General features: G+C 47.6%; 6 protein-coding genes across 6 annotated transcripts; 2 read left to right on the top strand and 4 right to left on the bottom strand.

Moving 5' to 3' along the window:
- Positions 1-2,464: 2,464 nt before the first annotated feature.
- On the bottom strand, positions 2,465-3,715 carry GT037_002710 (uncharacterized protein; the record flags this gene model as incomplete). Its single annotated transcript, XM_038927757.1, has 1 exon — positions 2,465-3,715. The coding sequence occupies one exon, from the start codon at positions 3,713-3,715 to the stop codon at positions 2,465-2,467; it is 1,251 nt and encodes a 416-aa protein (XP_038789035.1).
- A 1,616-nt stretch (positions 3,716-5,331) lies between these two features.
- GT037_002709 (m6 metalloprotease) lies at positions 5,332-7,398 on the bottom strand (the record flags this gene model as incomplete). The annotated part of the gene is made up of 2 exons (XM_038927756.1): positions 5,332-7,214; positions 7,266-7,398. The coding sequence occupies 2 exons, from the start codon at positions 7,396-7,398 to the stop codon at positions 5,332-5,334; spliced, it is 2,016 nt and encodes a 671-aa protein (XP_038789034.1).
- Positions 7,399-8,907: 1,509 nt separating this feature from the next.
- On the top strand, positions 8,908-12,088 carry GT037_002708 (uncharacterized protein; the record flags this gene model as incomplete). Its single annotated transcript, XM_038927755.1, has 6 exons — positions 8,908-9,018; positions 9,072-9,118; positions 9,166-10,546; positions 10,590-10,669; positions 11,168-11,809; positions 11,860-12,088. The coding sequence occupies 6 exons, from the start codon at positions 8,908-8,910 to the stop codon at positions 12,086-12,088; spliced, it is 2,490 nt and encodes an 829-aa protein (XP_038789033.1).
- A 618-nt stretch (positions 12,089-12,706) lies between these two features.
- Positions 12,707-15,508, bottom strand: GT037_002707 (amino acid transporter; the record flags this gene model as incomplete). The annotated part of the gene is made up of 4 exons (XM_038927754.1): positions 12,707-13,350; positions 13,869-14,253; positions 14,313-15,126; positions 15,174-15,508. The coding sequence occupies 4 exons, from the start codon at positions 15,506-15,508 to the stop codon at positions 12,707-12,709; spliced, it is 2,178 nt and encodes a 725-aa protein (XP_038789032.1).
- An 853-nt stretch (positions 15,509-16,361) lies between these two features.
- On the top strand, positions 16,362-18,007 carry GT037_002706 (ubiquitin-conjugating enzyme e2 j1; the record flags this gene model as incomplete). Its single annotated transcript, XM_038927753.1, has 2 exons — positions 16,362-16,442; positions 16,490-18,007. The coding sequence occupies 2 exons, from the start codon at positions 16,362-16,364 to the stop codon at positions 18,005-18,007; spliced, it is 1,599 nt and encodes a 532-aa protein (XP_038789031.1).
- A 163-nt stretch (positions 18,008-18,170) lies between these two features.
- On the bottom strand, positions 18,171-19,262 carry GT037_002705 (uncharacterized protein; the record flags this gene model as incomplete). The annotated part of the gene is made up of 2 exons (XM_038927752.1): positions 18,171-18,583; positions 18,635-19,262. The coding sequence occupies 2 exons, from the start codon at positions 19,260-19,262 to the stop codon at positions 18,171-18,173; spliced, it is 1,041 nt and encodes a 346-aa protein (XP_038789030.1).
- Between the last annotated feature and the right edge of the window lie 159 nt (positions 19,263-19,421).

The following is a 19,421-nucleotide window of genomic DNA, read 5'->3' as shown; positions in this document are numbered from 1 at the left end:
AGAATAACTATAGTTAATACTAAGTAACCAGAGTTTTAGACTATAGAATTTAAATTCTAGAAAGTATTTAAATATAAACTTGAATTTTTTTTTTCTAACTCCTATATTCTAATATCTCAAAGCTAACTATCTTTATTATATAGTAAGTTATTATATATAACTATATTATAATCCCTCTTAGGCCTTAGAGACGGGGCCTATAGTATTTCTATATTACGTATTATTACGTTATCGCGTTATCGTATAATATTATAGTAGTATTAAGAAAATTTTAAGTAGCTAAGCCTAAAGCTAGCGTTAAAATATAAACTTTTTACTTCTATATAATAAAGTGCTATATAGTTATACTATAATAGAATATACTTATTATTATAGCTATTACTAACACTACTTAGAGACTAAGTAGTAGTATTATTAAGTATATTATAGTAACTACTTTATTATAAAGGTAAGTACTAGTGCTATTATAATTATAATTATAATTATAATTACTTCTAAGCAGCTATAAATACCTATAGCTTAGTAGCAGTTCTATTATCTAAGATAACTATATTAGTTACACACCTACTAGATTCTTTTATTATTACCTCTTAAGCTGTCTAAGTCGCTAAATTAAGTATTTACTATATTATACTTATTTTAGTTTATAAATTATAATATAAATAAAGTTTAGCTAACTTTTTAATTAACTCTTATTAATAGTTTAAAAGTATTTATTTTACTTATTAGTTCTTATACTCTTAGCTATAACTATATTATATAACTACTATAATCTTATATTTTAGGTATAAGTAAAAGCTTTATCTTCTAAATTTATATCTTTTTTAGCTAGTATAAAAATAGTATTAATAAAGAGAAGTTTAATTCTAAATAGTTCTTTATTAAATCTACTTTTAAGCTCTTCTACGCTTAAGTTAAATAAGCTAACTAGCTATATATAAGCTTATACTTAGTAACTAAAGTTACTTTTAAAGCAGTCTATATTAAGAATAACTTAATTCTACTATATTAATAGGTAGCTATTAGCGTAGTATTTATGGTTATTATTATTATTATTAAAAGAACTATAAAATTCTCTATAACTAAGCGCTCTATACCTATAATATAGTTATATATAATAATTTATAGTAATATATTAAAGATAGTAAGCTTAAGTATAATAATAAGACTTAAGATATTAGAATATAAAAGTTAGAAGAAGAATATTTAAGTCTATATTTAAATATTTTTAAAGATTTAAATTTTATAGTTTAAAACTCTAGTTACTTACTATTAACTATAATTATCTCTAATAAAACTATACTCTTCTTCTAATATTAAGCTTTATAATAACTACTTAGAGCTAAGAGCTCTATAGTAGCTCTCTAAAACTATATAAGACCTATAGTATTAGCTTTAGTTATAATTACTAAGTTTCTAAGTAAGTATATATATAGCTATATATAGTAAAGCTTAGTAAGTATTTAGAAATATACTTCTACTATAATATAATATAGTGTAACTTAACAGCGTTGTACCTGCGTATTATTACTAGTATACTTATTATATTTATAAAAAGGAAATCCTAAACCTTATTATATAATTAGATATATTAATTGTAATCTAGTTATTTAATTATAAAGAGAAATTTATAAATATAGTTATTAGTAAGTAAGTAAAGTTTAAACCTTTAGAATTTAATTTTTAAGAATTATTTAAATAGAAACTTTAATTTTCTTTTTTTAGCTTCTTTACTATTATATTATATCTTTAATATAGAGTAAATAATTATCTATAATAAGATTGCAGCTTTTAAGCGCTTAGTCTTAGGAGATTTAGTAACAACTATAACTACAAAAGAGGCTAAAGATTAATACAGTATAGCTTTAAGCTATTTATTATAGTAGAGTATTAAAGGCTTAAAGATTCTCTTTTGATATTTATAAAAAGTAGTATAGCTACTGTATTGTACGAGTACTTAGAGAAGTAGTCAAGAGCCCTAGTTGTACGCTTAGCTATAGGTGCACCCTTGTTATACAAAGAGGTCTGTTTGATAACGCTATACCAATCTCCGATATAAGCTTCTCAAGCCTGCACGGAACGAGTATCGTCTAGATGTTGTAGATGGCTAGGAGTCGAGAGGCTTTTTCTCGGTTTGATCTCCAATATTTGTGGAGACTGAAGGGTCTACAACAGGTAATACATGCCAGGGTATAGGGGGACAGGTCGTTGCGCGTTCCTTTGTCAGGGTCTCCGCGTTCATTGGGGTAAGGCAACTAGATGCGGTACGATAATGTATATATAGAGAGAATGTGTTCTGATTCGCAGAAGGGCCGGATATTGTATCTGCTGGTGGGAGGGAAGACGCTTCTTGGGGCAGTGAGAAAGTAGGTTGATACTGGAGAGTGTGGGTTATAAACGTTTCTCGGCGAAGCGGACTGGTACTCAATTTAAGACGCCTCGATAGGTCAGGTTCGGCGTTACGCTAACCGACTGAGGTCGCTTCGTGCGTTGATGTCAGGAACCTATCGTGCTCTTCACGAGTAGAGTTCTCTCCTGCATTGCAACCCGGGATCAACTCCCTCGTTCCAGTGCTAAGACCCTGTTTTGTTCTCATAGCAAGGAAGATCCACAAGCCGTATTTTTGCGCGACCATCTCTAGAGACGAGCAGCCGAGAGGGTCCCACTCACCAGTCCTTCCGAGAAATAGGCAAGAGTGACTGACCCGATCGAACTCTTCGATATGAGCTATGGGTGACTCATTAAAGATCCTCTCAATGCGTTGAGCAGAGCAAAACAATTGTTCCATCAAGGACCTGACTAATTCGCGGCTCTCCGCTGCCCGCGAAGTAGGAGCAACGGATTTGAACTCTGCAAGCATCATTTTGCAGAGAGCTATGTCAGGATGAAAGCTTGGCTGTGGCCACTCCGCAAGCAATCTCTGGATCTCTGTCGTCATAATGAAGTCTTTGATCGTCCAGTGGAGGAAGTCAACGTGTGTTTCAACACGTCTTTTAGTTTCTTGTGTAAGTCGCCGTCGACGCTCAATATGCATCGTTTTCGTGACTTTCAGAAGACATCTGCTACGTCCGTTGATACGAACTGTCATCTCTTCTGTGATCTCAAAAAGCTTCGATGCTTCTAATGTTCGCGGTTGCATGGTGATAGCAAAGTTTGGATCATCGTCAATCTCATCTAGAAACCAATATGCGACTGTCGACAAAGGCGCAAGAGCGGTCAATGCTATCTGAAACATGTATGAAAGATGAGTTCGGTATATGGTATCCAATGATATGAACATGTGACGGAAGAATTCATCGAGATCGCTAGGGAACGCATTTAGTCGTTTGCGTAATAAAACCAGACTGTCTCCATTCCTCAGCCCTTCTTCGAGGGAACGAACAGCGAGACGTTCCCAGAGGAAAACTCCTTGCGATTTCTTGATAAGTTCATTGATGATTTCGTCGACTTGTGCTGGTTCGATCCGTTGGATGTTGCGATGCTTCCTAAGCCTTTCGTCGGCATAAAGCTGTATGTCCTTTTTGTTGAGATCCTGGAGATATAGTTTCAGTGACCTAGAAGATCCAAAAGCCTCTTCGAAGATGTTCCAAGGCCGACTTGCTATGCACAGCTTGACGCCGACCTTGATCAGGTGACATATGGTCTGTATAACTTCTTCATGATCTCCATCGTACTCATCAAGACCGTCAATGAACAAACGGAACTTAGCACTCATGTTCTCCACCAAGGAGAGATATTGGAAAGATTTCAGAAGCACTCCTCGTGTTCATGCAGAAGATTCCCAGGGTACTTTAGTGAGATTAGCGCTGGAAAGATGCTTGCTGGCGGCTTGCCATGCTTCCGGTAAGAGGCACTTGACCAAACCTTGGTTTTGACAAAGTATTTCATGGAGCAATGCTCAGAGTAGGCCCTCCAACGAACGTTGTTGTTCTGTGCCGTTGACCCAGAAGTAGTAGTCAGCGACAATAAGTCTGTGTGGATCTGACCATTGACGTAGAGCTATTGAAGTTTGAGAATTTCTAGCCAGATATTTCATCGATGTGCTTTTACCACTACCTGGTTTCCCACTAATCCAGATAACAAGGTCTGGAGACTGTAGCCACCTGGAGATCTTATTCTTGGAAGCCCACTTGAACGTTCCAGGATGAGCTTCGTGTATTGCCGTGTGCCGATAACGCATTCCTTCGAAAGTGAGGCTCCTTAGGAGTGTTAGAGAGATAGCGACATCAGATTCCTTCAATAGGCTTTTGGTGAGGTTCGTTGCAGGGGCTGTAGTGGTATTGGAAACAACCGCCGTCTCATTGTGTTTCTTATGGTTTGAGGATATGATCTCTCGTAGCATCTCGGACTGTGCTTCATCGGTATCTCTTTCAAGTTTTGCCAAGGCGAAGTCGATTTCATTCTTCAAGTTCGTGATCTGCAGAGTCAAATCCTCAACTCCTTGGCGGTGTCATTCATCTAGTTGTGCGAGCAAGCGCGGCCATGAAACTGCTCCATTTCGAGTTTGGCCTCTTGACTTTGAGCTGTTGTATAGCGGACAGTAATTCGACGGCTGTTTACTTGCAGTCTGCTGCCAGTTCGAACAGAGACTGATGTTGCTGTAATTCCAGCTGTTGGTCTTCCGAGTTGCGAGCTTGACTTATCTTCTCGCAACATTGCTGTAGTCTCTGTGTTACATTTTCTACGTCTTGATGAACCTGAGCGGAACCGCTGGACGAATGTTGTATTGATGTGGCGGTACTGAATACTTCACAAGAAAAGGTGACAAACTGAAGGATGTTTGCGGCAAGACCGATCGCGGCGAGCGCTTCGAGAACCATGGTAGTGAGTGGGGGAGCACACTATCAGGCCGAGTTCTCATGAACGCCTTTATCGGAGTCTCGTGACGGGAGGCTGAGTCGATCAACCTACTTACCCCGCTACGGTAGCTCCTAGTCACATGGTGGAGGCTGAGCACGTTGGAGATGACCAACCAAAAATACGCATTCCAGCCAACGCCGCAGCTGCCTCTTGAGGTCCAGCTTAGTGTGTCAGCCGTATCTCTGCCTCACTGCTAATCGAAAACATGTAAGCTGTACCTGATGCGCACATGGCATTGTTTTTTATGAGCCTCACTGGACCTCTCTATACGCAATCGCATCACGCACTTTGAACACAATCTCGCTGAGGTGGTAGCTCTGTTGAGACTGCATCGTACCTGCAAACTAGCGATGTTACCATCTCTGTGCGCGCGATAGTCATGGGCAAGCGATAATTACTCTACCAACTCTATAACCTTATATACATTTAATAGTAGCATAACATCGCTCAATAAGCTTAACTATGTCGGATTTACATGCGAACTTTGCAGGTCTTCGATTTCGTGACCTTCTTATCGCTCTCACTTGTTGCAATGAGAGTTACGGTGGCTTCCTTCGAGCAGCCGCTCTCGCAGCCAACAGCGACATTAACTGTCTTTTGCTTACCTGCCTTTGCATATGCGAGCGCATTAGGCAACGCGACCTTCCAGCCTTCGCCTTTCACGTCTGCGCTCAGACGGTGGATATCGGACCCAAGGTATTCCGAGAGGTCTTGTGGATGGGGGTTTGTGGCCAGTACTGCAGCTTTTCCAGTGTTCTTCAGCTCGAACGTGCAGTAGGTGCCATCAGCAGGACTGGTCGAGTATCCGCTACTTGCGACCTTTCCAGAACCAAGCTCGATACCGTACTGAGCAGATGTCGTTACGTTAGTCGCGGTCGAAGCAACACCCACGTTGTAGTGTAGTACTCCAGCGTCGTCCATGAGCTTCTCGAGAATGTACATGTGCAACCCGTTTTCCTCATCGATGTACTCGTACTCCGAGCCGGAGTCGGTGCCAGCATGGAACAGCGCATCCACTAGCTGTCTGTAGTCTCCAATCGTCCAGTACCTCGCGGTTCCATTGGGAAGATAAAAGTCAATTTGACGCGCATCCTGTGGGTTCGCATCAATCGTCCACTGGAATGGCTGCACACGATCGCTGTTCTTGGTCTTGCTAATCATAACGCCTGAATCGGGGCAGAAGGAGTCAGCACCGAGGCGCTGAACGACTTCAAGGTTGTAGTTGTTGTAGCCACGACCGTCGCACAAAGCGTCGAGAGTCACGTTGCATGGTGGTGCAAGGTCACCAGCAGCGCCAAAAGAGATGTTGAATCCCATCAGGCTACCAAATGGGTCGACAGAGCGAGCAGTGATCTGCGCGACGACGGGGCCTGAAGCTGCGAGACCTGCGCGAGAGATCTGGAGAATTGGCGTGGTATCAATGAGACCAATTTGATGCTTGTCACGCATGGTGTGTAGAGACCCCATGGAAGCTCCTTGTACGGGTGGTATCTGCCAGCGTGTGTGAGGACCTCCAGGTCCGTTAAAGCTACCTCGTGAAAGCATGCTCCAGGGACCGGTGTACGTGCGTCGAGGAGGGTCGCTGAAAGGATTGTTGTAATTGTCGCCAATACCGAGCAGATGCGACAGTTCGTGAGCGAACGTAGCCATGCCACTAGATTCACCTTGGGTTGAAGAGCCACCACCAGCATTTGGCCAGATGGTGGAGGCTGCAGCCCACGACGACCACTCAACATAGCGAGTGCTGGCCCAATTTGGAAGCGTAGAGTTTTCTGGTGGCCCAAAGTCCTCTGGGACATCTTCCTTGGAAAGGAACTTCATCTCACCAAACTCTTGCCATGTCGAAGACTCATCTTGGCCAGCAGAAAGGATGAAAGCTAATTCATATGCGTCTGCTGTCTCGTTTCCAACATCTGCACGCCATGCTCCGAGCGCATCAGTTCTGAGATCGACTGAGCATGGTGGGCCTTCAGGGCAAGCGCCTTCGTTGAAACCACCCTCTTCGTCGTCGACTCCATACTGGTAGCTTCTAGAGGGCATGCGGTATGGACCAAAGACAGTCAGGTCAACACCATACTTTCCGAAAGAATCACCCATCCAGTATTCGTGAAGCGTGTGGCCTTCGTTGAGATCGCTGGGTACATTGAGCAGATCGTGGTAGAACTTTGGTACATCATCGCGGCTCAACCCAGCCGCAAGGGGCTGAGGATTACCGAAGATATCTGATAGAGCCGGTAGAGTGACGACGAATGGTGAGTCTGGATAGTCCACGGTCACCATGGCAATGTTGAAATTCCGGTCTCTGCCCTTGCGGGACGGATCGGCCCAATTAGTCGTTGGTGGTGCCTTGTAATCTGTTCAAACATCAGTATACATATGGCGTTGTACACAGCACGCAGACGTACCATCCCACGTCATGTTGTCTGGGTTGACCCAGTTTTGAGGATCAATCGGCGTGAACGGATTTGACGGCTGACTCTGGCGGAGAACTACAGCAGAAGCTGCAAAGTCGAGCATCATGCCAATGGCAACAGCCATTGAGGCTTGAGGTCGACTTGAAGCCACCATTGTTCTTCGCGAAATTCTTTGAAGTCTGCTGGGCAAAGAGCAGACCGAGTGCGCGGAGATCAGGAGCCGAGCGAGTCGAGAGGATGTTATCATATATTCGGAAGCGCATCATCAATATTGGAGCATCTACCGTACCCATGGTGCCGGCTACGTAGGGCAAGACAGATACCCAAGTACAATTCATATCCGGCTGCCTCTTACAGCTAGGTCAATCTGTCCCGCTGGCTTGGCAACCAGACACCTGCTGTTTTTAGCATGAGGGGTTGACATTATTGATAACGGCTTTGCTTGGTCCTGCACATAGGTCGATCCTGGGCGTGTTTGTATTCAAGGGTCAGATAGCTTGTGTCGTGCAAGGCTTGGTTGAACAAGGCTTACTTGTTCAGCGTCATCTTAGTAAACCCTGCGGAGCTTGTCCGCATTTGTGGCGCAAAGCCTCAAAAGCAGGTCAGCCTTGACTGGCGGGCACTAGGAACCACTGATGCATTGTGTGGATGATGGCTAATCGCAGCGCAAGAACGCTATATGACACAATGATAGAGGCTGTAGCTGCGCCGACATGGGCTCGCAGTTCGCGTACATGCGCAACGCCATTGCGCGCATTTAGCCGAGGTAGCTCGCCAACGCGCTCTTCTCTCCTTTTCTCGACCCATCTGCGCGCGACTCCGATACTACCTAGGTAATGCAGCCGCTATACATCTCTATTCATCTGAGAATGTAGCGAGCCTTCACATCTTATGTTTGTCTCAATGCTTATCAGTTTCTCCAGACAAGAGTAGAGATTGAGGTGAGAGACCGACGGACGATGCACAAGTCGGGCCTCAAAGCTTTTTGTCGCTGCCACTGCGCATCAACTCCACACGACCGTTTCAAAAGCTTCGCATGGCTCGCCGTCTCCTTTATAACCAAAGGACTAGAGCCTTCGACATGAAAGGGCGTGAAGGCTGTCTTGTCGCGTGGAACGGTATCGTGTACTCAATATTCTTGCTCTCACTTCCACGGGTCACGTAAGACAAGCACACTAACCTGTTCTAGCTAACAAGATGGCCAAGACTCCTCGAAAACTGGCAACATGCATCATAGCGTATACCCATCCGCTTGAGGTAATTCAGATGCAGGCGTCCAGCTCAAATACAGTAAGACCTGCAGCGATACTTGTTCAACACGCAATGCGTTCGAATCATTTCAACTGTTTTTGCGGCTATGTCAGCCGCCTAGGAATCTCACTGCTGGACTTGGTCAACGTAGAACATATCAAGACGATTGCGAACTTATTGCCGCATGCGATACGTCTCCGTAATCCAGTTCTTGCATTGTTTTTCCTATAAGACCGGCCTCATAGCCATTCGTTTCACGCGCTCAAACCCTAGATGATAATCCGCTTACTTCTAGCATCTTGATCTTCATTATAGTCTTCTCAGACCGTACCTCCCTAACCTAATTACATCGTCGCAACCACCGACAGCGCAAAGAACAACCATGAGATCGTACATTCACAACGTCAAAACAGTGATTGCGGTCGTTGGTCTGGCCCACAGTTTCTTTGTAGCTGCGGTGCCGAACGATAGCATGATATACAGCTTCTCGGAAGTCAGTGACTCTCTTGTCTAGATTCATAATTATACATTAACTCCTTTCTGCAGTTGACTGCCAGTTCAGTGCTTGCCTGGACATCCTGTTACGAGAACTTGTGAGCGTCTCCAGCATTCTCAGGCTAAACAATACTAAAACCCATAGCACTTGCGCTCTTCTGGAAGTTCCACTCGACTACGCGGTACCATCCCTCGGTACTCTCAACGTAGCTATCATCAAGAAGCCAGGCCCAACCCACGATGCACAAGAAGTTCTTGTCAATCCCGGAGGGCCTGGTGGCTCTTCCGTCGCTATGGTACTTTCAGATCACGCCGCTATCGAGGCCAAAATCGGCACCAATTACTCCCTAGTCGGAATCGATCCTCGCGGTGTCAACAACAGCGAGCCAACAAGCGACTGCTTCGTAGGGTACCCCTTCCAAACCCGCAATGCCTTTCTCTCGGATGCATTGGGCCTCGCGGATGTGACATCGGAGGCAGTATTGAAGCGACAGCATCAGTCAGCGTTGGCGTATGGCAAGTGGTGTACAGGAATGTACTCCGTGAATGGCACTGCAAGATATGCCAACACGGTGGCCACAGCTCAAGATATGCTTCGCTACATCGAGCTTCGTGCACAAGATCGTGGGCAGCCCTCACAAGATGCAAGATTGTGGTACTATGGCATTAGCTATGGATCGATTCTTGGTGCCACCTATGCCAGTCTCTATCCTAGCCGTATTGGTCGTATGATCATCGACGGCGTGCTCGATCTGGAAGACTACTATGATGGCGGTTGGGAGGCAGCCATCGATGACACCGATAAAGCCGTTAGCTACTTCTTCAAGTACTGCTTCGAAGCTGGACCAGCTTTGTGCTTGTTTCACCAGAACGCCACCTCTTGGCAGCAACTCGAAAAACGCTACCATAGCCTCCTGAGCGATCTCATGTCGTCACCCATTGGTTTAGGCGACCCGACCTCGAATACGTCGATCCTCTTTGCACAAACACAGGGCGTGCTCCTCTCACCCTACGTGCTCACCTGGACCGATATTGTCAGCCAGATGTTCGCATCCGTGTACCTGATCAGTCCGATCTATGTTTACGTTATGGACCTCGTCCTCGTTGCGCTGCAAACACAGGACGTGGAGTCGCTCGCTGCCATAACAGAGAAAAGTCAGATCAGTACCTTTCGCCCTCAATACGACGACCGCATGGCACGGACACTAGTCTCTTGTGTCGATACCGACGGTCGGTCTGACAAATACAGTGATTTTGGAGAATACAAGAAGTTTGTCAACTACATGTATAACCGAAGCAACTCTGGTGGACTTAGTGTGGCTGCTATCAATGGGCCGATTTGCAGCAGGCTGGACGTGCGGCCGCCTGTCAGTCAAAAGTTTGACGGAATACCACGAGTGAATGGTACAAGCGCGCCGATACTATTTGTGAGCTCTATCGCCGATCCCATTACCCCTCTTTCATCGGCGAAGAAGATGCATGGCCTATTCCCTGGCTCCGGGCTTCTCACTTTTAACAACAGCGGTGTAAGTGATTTGGTGACATGACCTTGATACCCCTTTGCTCTAGTTTTTACAACTTGGACAACTCGATGCTGACTGGCAGTTGCAGCATACAGCACACTTTCAGAATGTGACATGCGTTTCTGAGTACGAGATGCAGTATATGCTCGACGCGAGTCTACCTCGCCCAAACACAGTGTGCGAAGTCAACGAACCAAACCCTTGGAAACAACTGGGGGACATAGTCAATGCCACGCAATCGTCGTTGGGGTTGAATGCGCTGTGAAGGCGTGGATGATGTGTGGCGGGATCGTGTTCATGCTCATGTGGTAGTGTATGTTGGTTAATTGCTGGTCCATGCATTTGTTGTCTTGGTATCTCTATAACGTGGATGCGAGCCTGTGAATGAATAAGATTCAGCATTGTATACAAGTGATGCGGGCTAGACGAAGGAGGCGCAGTAGTAAGCGGGGTATTCGCGGGAAGGGACGAGGCCCAAGCTCCAGCCCACGCGTGCCTGCTGTCTAGGTACTCACTCCCCCACAACCCTTCCTTGATGCTACTTGGACCTGCAATCCGAGCACTACGACCGCCCATGACGAGCGCATACTACCTTGCAAGACCGTTGTCGTCTCCATCTCGCAGCCCCTCACCGAACATGGCCGACACCCTTTCTCTCGACGAGATGCCCACCCTGACGTTGCTATACAAGCTCAAGAAGATCGAACCCCGCGACGACCATGACACGTCCAAACTTGAAGCATCCGATGCGCTGAACAACAAGATCAGCGTCATACGGCAAGACATCACAACCCTCGCCGTCGACGCCATCGTCAACGCCGCCAACACTTCATTGCTGGGCGGCGGAGGCGTTGATGGCGCCATCCATCGCGCAGCCGGGCGGGGCCTGCTGGACGAGTGCAAAACACTCGACGGTTGTGAGACGGGCAGCGCCAAGGTGACAGACGGCTACGAGTTGCCCAGCAACAAAGTAATCCACGCTGTTGGTCCGATATACTGGAAAGAAGGCGCGGCGCGCTCAGCAGAACTCCTATCAGGCTGCTACCGCGCCAGCTTAGACTTGGCAGTTGCGAACGGGTGTAGGAGCATCGCCTTTGCGGCTTTGAGCACTGGTGTGTACGGCTACCCGAGCGGTGAAGCCAGTCTGGTCGCGCTCGAGACAGTCCGCAAGTTTCTTGACGACGAGGCCAAGGCAGACAAGCTTGACCGTGTCATCTTTTGCAACTTCCTCCAAAAGGACGAGGACGCCTACTTCAAGAACATCCCGTAAGTCCCACATGCCGCTTAACTCATTCCATCTACTGACTTTCACCAAGTAATTTCTTCCCGCCCATTGCCTCCGACTCCAAGACGCAAGAGGAACAGTCTACCGAGCCGTCCGAACTCGCATCGCAGCTTCCCGACGCCCCAACGGCCGAGCCACAAGATACCGAAGATGTCCAGCAGCCATCCTCCAAGAAGCAGAAGACGTCCGATACCGACGATGACTTTGTCGTTGTAGAGAAGGAGCATGTCCACGATGACAAGTCCAAGCCTGAGCTCTGAAGCCATCACTGGTGGACCATCTTATAAATTGGCACGGATGACTTTGAATATCACGTTTGACTTGCGTTGATGTACATTGCATAATGGGCACAAGAGGCGTTTGGTGATCTGGCGCGGGAAGTTTATACCCTGGATACGACTGATGAATTACATCTAATGACTATAAGTGGAGATTAGCGCGCGGGTTCCAGTCCACTGTTGTATGTGTGTACTACGTCGTGCATGCGCCGTTCAAGACCCCGTCTCAGTAGTCTCTCACTTTCTGCTCAGGCAGTACGTCGCACTTCCCTGCCAACGAATCTGACCTTCCGCCTGGTCAGTATATCAACTTCCTGTCCAAGAACGAATTTTTGCCCAACACCAACCTCTTGCCCAGGACTTCTTGCCCAAATGTGCCTCCTCGAACAGGGTGATTGCAAGTATGAGATGCTAATTCACAAGTATGCTGAGGAGCGCTCTACAATTCGATCACGTACCGATAGTCCTTTGGTGCATTCAATTCACTACCGAAGAACTACTGACATACAAAAACAGCTGGAACCACTTCCGCCTCGCTTGGCAATATGATCCACGATACCCACTCCCCCTCCTCCGTTCCGCGTATTGCTCTTTCTCTTCTTACGGCCAATGCGTTTCCTGAGGAGGGATGTTGTTCTGATAGGGTGAACGTGAGCGACGCGGGCCATGCGTCAAATCATCAAGCTGCCTAGCCAGACGTGGCATGTCAGTGACATCTTCGCTTTGACGTGGTATAGTGCGCATGCCACCGCTGGATGCTGTGCGAGGGGTTTCGACTAATCCAGGCGGTGTATCGAGCGCTGGCGCTTGCCAGTTGCGATCAAGACTAGCTTTCACTTCGACATCTGATGCGTTCTTTGCGCGTAGCGCAGGGACGCGCCCGTGAAGACACTTCCGAACTAAGGTAATAAGAAACAAGACGAAAGCTAAGCCTACGATTCCGCCCAGGATACTGGCAAAAGCTATCAAACCGGTCTTGCTCTCGCTGGGATCCGGGCGATGCGTATCTATCCAGTCGGACGTTGATGTGTGTGTAGGCGTGGATACCTGGCTATGGGCGAGAAACGTGGAAGGCGTCGAGACTGGCTCCGTTGGCACAGGCACAATAGCAGAGTCGGACCATGCAGGTTGTGTCCACGCTGGCTCGCTCCACACCGGTTCGCTCCATTCCAACTGGCGAGCCTGCAGATTATCAACAATAGTAGACGACAGACTCTGAGCGGCAACACTTGACGTTATCATTACTGTGACTTTTGTTGGTTCTGAGGTGGATTGAAAAGCGCTCACCGGCGCTGCAGAGATGGCCGACGCACCCGAAAGAGTGATGATGAGAAGTTGTGAGAACATTGTTGAGTAGAATACGCACGGCGGCGATATTTGCAGGCAAACAACGAAATGTGATTGCCAAGAACAGTTGGCTGCCGCAGACTGTGAATCCGTCTGTCTTTTTCTTCACTTTCCTTTGTGACTGATTCTGGTAACTGCGTGACAACAGTTTAGGCGCTTTGAGTGATTAGCTTCTTGCTTTATATCTAGTACTCCAATGTTTGTTGACCTGTGATGATTTTATTGTAGGTACATGCAGTGTATTGTGAAAACATAGTCAAAGTTCTTCAAACAACGACTATGAAGGTAATGATGACGAAAATGTCGCACCATGTGAGAGCAATGCGTCTCGATCCGACAGGGTACAGCATCATCCCAGCAATCGTGAATCACACGTTTCGAACGTACTTGACTGGCCCTGCATACACATGCCTACCACGAAGAACATAGTAGAAGATTGCGAACAAGACGACTATACCATATCCCAAGACGGCCCAGTTCATGTCTGCTACCGCCGGTTGGGGTCCAACAGGGAAGAAGCAAAATATCCAAGCAAAGAGCAGAAAGAGGACAGCAATGATGTTGATCGGCAGTCCTAGCCTTCCCAGATCGAACTTGGATGACAAGAGCGGTTCGCCGCGTATACGTTTCAATGCGATACATGAGATCGAGATCATGTACGAGGTCAGCATTGAAGCGACACCGAGGGAGACGACCTGCATGAATGCGACAGTGGAGCCAAGGTTGATGAACGAGAGAATAACAACGAACACCAGCGTTATGTAGGCAGAATTAACTGGTACTTCCCGCTTAGGCGAGACCTGCAAAATGTCAGTATGACATCCTCAACGATAGATGCCGGACACTGGAATCCACGAACCTTGCTAAAAACTTGACCAAACGGGATACCGTCATCGCGGGCGAAAGCGAACACCTGACGCGAGCTTGCAGCCACAACCGCAGCGCATGCGAAGATAGCGATAACCAACATCAAGACTGTAAGTGCAGTTGCGCCCCCTACCGACTTCGTTGTGTCCACGAATACCTGAATGAAGGGCGTTCCAAGCGGCGTAGTAAGGACCGAGATAGTGTCGGTTACACAAAAGCAGAAGGTGATGGCCATGACCCATCCAAGAAGCCCGTTTCCAAGCCAAGTCCACATCATGGCGCGAGGAATGACATGAGCAGCGTCACGTACTTCTTCTGCCATGTGAGCACCAGCTTCGACACCAACGAATGTGCTAGTAGCACTTGTAAGGCCAAGAATGACTGCGAACGGGAGATTTCCCCACATCATGTTATCCTGGAAGACCGAGAAAACCTCGCTCGACGAGTGCGTCCGGTCGCTCATGACCCAAAGTGGTATGATGACAGCGAAGAACCCAACGACGTGTAGTATGACAACCCCGCCCTCCACAAGTGGAAGATATCTAGAGAGAAATGTGTTGAAGATCAGGCATACAGCCAGAATAGCCCAGATAAGTAGTGTGCCATGCCAAGCTTTTGGGTTGTATGACGGGTCATTCAAGATGATGAGACCTTGAATTTGCTTACCAGCCAGATACGAGACGGTTGCTGCTGCTGTCTGCCAGCCTAGGACACCTAGCCAGCCTACCAGATAGCTAAGAAATCTCTGGCAGCTGGGCGGCGCAAACTCGGATACCCAGTGGTATTGGCCGCCAGACGTGGGCGCCCTACAAAACGTGAGCGTGTATGCTTGGAGAGCCCTGACCATACTCACATAGATGCCATTTCAGCGAGAGAGGCGACCACAAAACCAAATCCAACCATGACGATGAGATACCCCCAGATCAGGCCGGCAGTTCCACCGTTCGACAGCGCAAAGACAGATGTAGCCAGGATGGCCTCCCATGTCGATAGGAGAACTATGCAGAATCCCAAGATAGTAAAGGAACGGAAGTTTCGCCGTGTCTCTTGTGTCTTCCCCATACGTTGCATGTCCTGCACGTCCGCTGTCGTTGCGTTCTTTTCTACTAAGTTGTAGTCGTGGCTTTGGCCATGGTAGCCACCTCGGTCCTCCCTGGCATGAACCTCTGCAGACTTGTGAGAAGCCATGGTGCGGAAAGAGGTCGACGCTACTCCGCGATAGAAACCTAGGATGGGAAGAAAGGCAGAATGCCTCCATTGTCAGGGTAAGCCTCAACTTATGCTCAAAGGCTCATGCACTTGTTATCTAGCCTATTACGCCCTGCATACGATATGGAATCTCAATGAACCCTGGACGACGTGCCATAAGGAAAATATGATTGTGCGCGTCGACGCTGCAATACAGTCACCCAGGGTTGATTCAGTGCATGTAATTGGTGGATATTCGGGCGTACAGTAAGCAACAATACCTGTTGTCGCACAACCCAGATCATACTGCCGAAGGCGTGCAGACCAGGCAGGTCGTACCGGCAAAGAGGTGATACCGTGTCTGAAGATGCAAGCAATTTGCCATCGAAGATGTGACTGGCCATCCTTGCACGTACCATGCGATGTTCAGGCCACTTCTGCACGTCGTACATGTTTGCAGCTCTAGGTGCTTATTTCGAAAACTGGTGAACAAAATATCTCAATAAGGCGCGATGTCCCGAAAGTGGACACGACCAGTAGCGAAGGCCGCTTGCGATACGTAAAACAGCGTCGTTGAAGGTCCAGAGGGAGAATGAAATGAATAGAAAGTGCTGGAGAATAGGGCTTGTTGCTTGACCCAATCAGGCTAGTGCGAAGCAGCCCTGCTTGGCATCATCGGCGTCTTCGGGCTCTTCGGGCTCTTCCATCGCGTCGCGCTTTCACCGCAATGTGGAAACCTCCTCACTCTACAACAGACTTGCAACAGATTGGATGCCTTCTTCCGAATCAAGAAATCATGCTCGCCCCGCCCCACTCGCATGCCTAGAGTGTCGTCGTACACATCTGAAATGCGATGGAGGCACACCCATTTGTGCTCGATGCCAAACCCGTGGTTTTGTGTGTACTTACAAGCGCTCTGGACGAGGTCGCCGACGTGGCATAACGCGTCCAGATACTGAGGACCAGCCGACGTTGCAGCAGACTCTGCCTGCTTCTCCAAATTCCATTCCGCGATCTGCCGTCAATCAAGCGCCATCCTGCACGCCTCCTGTATCGCAATGGTTCCCACTCGACAATGCAACCGCTTCACCCGATCCGGCCCTACTACAACGCGGACCATCAGACAGTCCACCACACCAGCATATCTCATGGTCGGACGATGAGCAATTGGTGAATCTTTATTACCTCAACTTCCACCCAAGCCACCCGGTTCTGCTTCCCAGGGATATGTACTGGCAACAAGGATATCCTCGATACTTGAAAGCCATAGTCCAATTCATTGGCGGTCATTTCTCCCACGCGGCATCGCTAAATGATTTGCGCGAGAGCGTCACGCGAGAGTTTGACCAAAGTAACAAGGACACAGTCGAAATGGTCCAAGCAGGTCTTCTTTATGCCATCAACTTGTTCGCGGAGAATTCTTCTGAACAGGGGCAAAGACTGCTCGATACCACGATCGAACGGGCTTTGCGGCTTGGCATGCATCAAAGAGACTTTGCTACAACGCATGCTGGTGATCTTACAGTGCTTGAAGAAAGCATGCGAAGGAGCTGGTACGAATTGTATGTAATGGACGGCTGTATCGCTGCATTACAGCGGAAATCAACATTCAAAACCAACACGGTCAACGCTGACGTGCTACTGCCATGCGACGACTTCATCTATGAAGCCGGCATGTGCTTCATGCCAGCAACAATGGCAGACTTCCACGGCAATATATTCGCTGAAGAAGAAAAGGTCTTCTCGTCCTTCTGCTATCGTATCGAAGCTGTGCGCCTTCTTGGGCGAGTCTTGACTATCACAGGAAAACACGGTGTGGATAGAGATCTCGTACAAGCTGTCGACAACGCACTGGCTGCTTTTCTCTACCACTTACCGCGATCCAAGAGCGAAGCGGAGATTTCCAACACGTTCGGTGATCTAGACGAGCTCATGCTCCAAGCGCACACTATCGTTCAGTGGAGTACTATCTTGCTGCACTATCCTAGAGGAGATCTGATCTCTCCCGATCTTTTGACGCACGACGTACTGGGTGCCAACTGTACAAAGCTTCTCTGCCCCTGCAATCGTCAGCATGTACACTCTGTAAAGGCAATCGAAGCATCGAAGACCATATCCATGTTAGCCGCCCTGCGCTCCACAACCCAGAAGCATACTCCGCTATTCGTCTACCCGTTGGCCCTTGCGGCCGTGGTGCAGCTTTCTATTGGCGCCATGCACGACAAAAGCACTAGACAATGCCTGGATCAACACTCTGATAGAGTCAAACTACTTTTGGGCGTACTCAAGTCCATGAGTCGACAATGGTCGGCTGCTGGGATTGTGCTACGTACGTTGAAGAGAGTTGCTTCGGCAGTGTTTCGTACCTCTTGTAGTGTATCTCCTAGCAGCACAGTAACGCCTCCCGCCGCATCGATGGAAAACGTTACTTTCCCCGATTTCGATTTACAGGATCTGTATGGGCTTGTAGGTCTCGACAACTCTACACTGGGTATATGAAAGGGTCTCCACGCTTCTGCGCAGCTATACAAACAAGGACGTACTGCTCCGAAGACAATTCCATTGCTTCATATTCGCGAATTCTACCTAAAAACGGACTTGCATCCTTCTCCACCAAGGATATCGCCCATCTCTGAGGTTCTTACCAGAGACTTTCTTCAGTCTACCACGTCGTGCCACTGATCCTGATTGGGAGATGCATCAAACGCTGGTCTCCCGATGTCGGCTGCGGAAGTCTTCCAGCACGGATATTGATCTGCAGGGAAGGGTGCAATAACTTCGGTGCCGCCAGGCTTGCATCCCTTTCCTTCCGCAGACTTAAGAAATCATCTTCCTCTACGTCATTGGCAAGATGTTTGTTCTTCTTTTTGTGGTCCCTCACGGTCATCCAAGGCACAGCCTCACATCGCTCTGGGCAAGTTGGATAGTCATGCCCGCTCCAAACCTTGACATCGTCTGGCAGTTCCAGCAGCTTCCGCGCTGATGCATACAGACTTTTCGCACTACCACCTGGAAAATCGCACCTTGCCGTGCCGATATCAGCATGGAATATGGAATCGCCACAAAATACATTGCCTACCATCGAATCAGTTCTGACTATCACGAGAATCTTTCAAGCACACCTACCACCAATTTGATATCCAATATGATCTGGAGTGTGTCCGGGAAGGTGCATGACCTTTACTTCCAACTGCCCAATCTCGAACACCTCATCGTCTTCGAACAGATGATCGAACGCGTTCTCGTACTCCACAACCGCAATCCCATACCTAGCAGCAAATCGCGTCTGAACCTCTCGGATTCTCTTGCCAATGCAGATTGGTGGTCTGAAGCCTTGCTGCGAGGATAGACGTTGTTGGAGGTAGGAAGCTGCAGTCAAATGATCGGCATGTGCATGAGTTTCCATTATCTTCTCGATATGGTACCCGTTCTCTGATATTGTTGCCAATAAATCGTCGGCTGTTTGAGTGCTGATTTTCTGCGTGTTTGCATCGTAGTCGAGTACTGGATCGATGACAACGGCTCTGTTAGTAGACGGATCCGCTACCACATACTGCCATGTGCCTGTCTTGTCTTCGAATGAGCTGTGTACCACGGGTTCTTTGGACATGGAAGTTTGAGTAGTGTACTGTGCTCGATTCACTGCTCCCATCCGTGCTTGTACGGTTGTAATGGTTGGATCGGCGACGGCAGCACTTGCTTGGCTGGTGTAGGTACACAGCGTTGTCGAGCCAGCTGGATTCCTTAATCGCATTTCGTATCTCGTATGAGCTCGTTGGTATAGTAAGCGATGTTGCTGTCCTCCAGTCTGGCACTTGGAGACGTAGTAGGGCGGATTTGGCAGTTCCCGGACTGCTCGTGTGCTCGTAAATGATCGTAAGCTTTTCATCTCTTGAATCTATACGAATGGCGC

This window comes from Alternaria burnsii, assembly GCF_013036055.1.
Source record: "Alternaria burnsii strain CBS107.38 chromosome Unknown 746, whole genome shotgun sequence".
Classification (NCBI taxonomy): Eukaryota; Fungi; Ascomycota; class Dothideomycetes; order Pleosporales; family Pleosporaceae; genus Alternaria; species Alternaria burnsii.
Note: the sequence above shows the minus strand (reverse complement) of the source record. Positions and strands in the feature narration are given on the sequence as shown.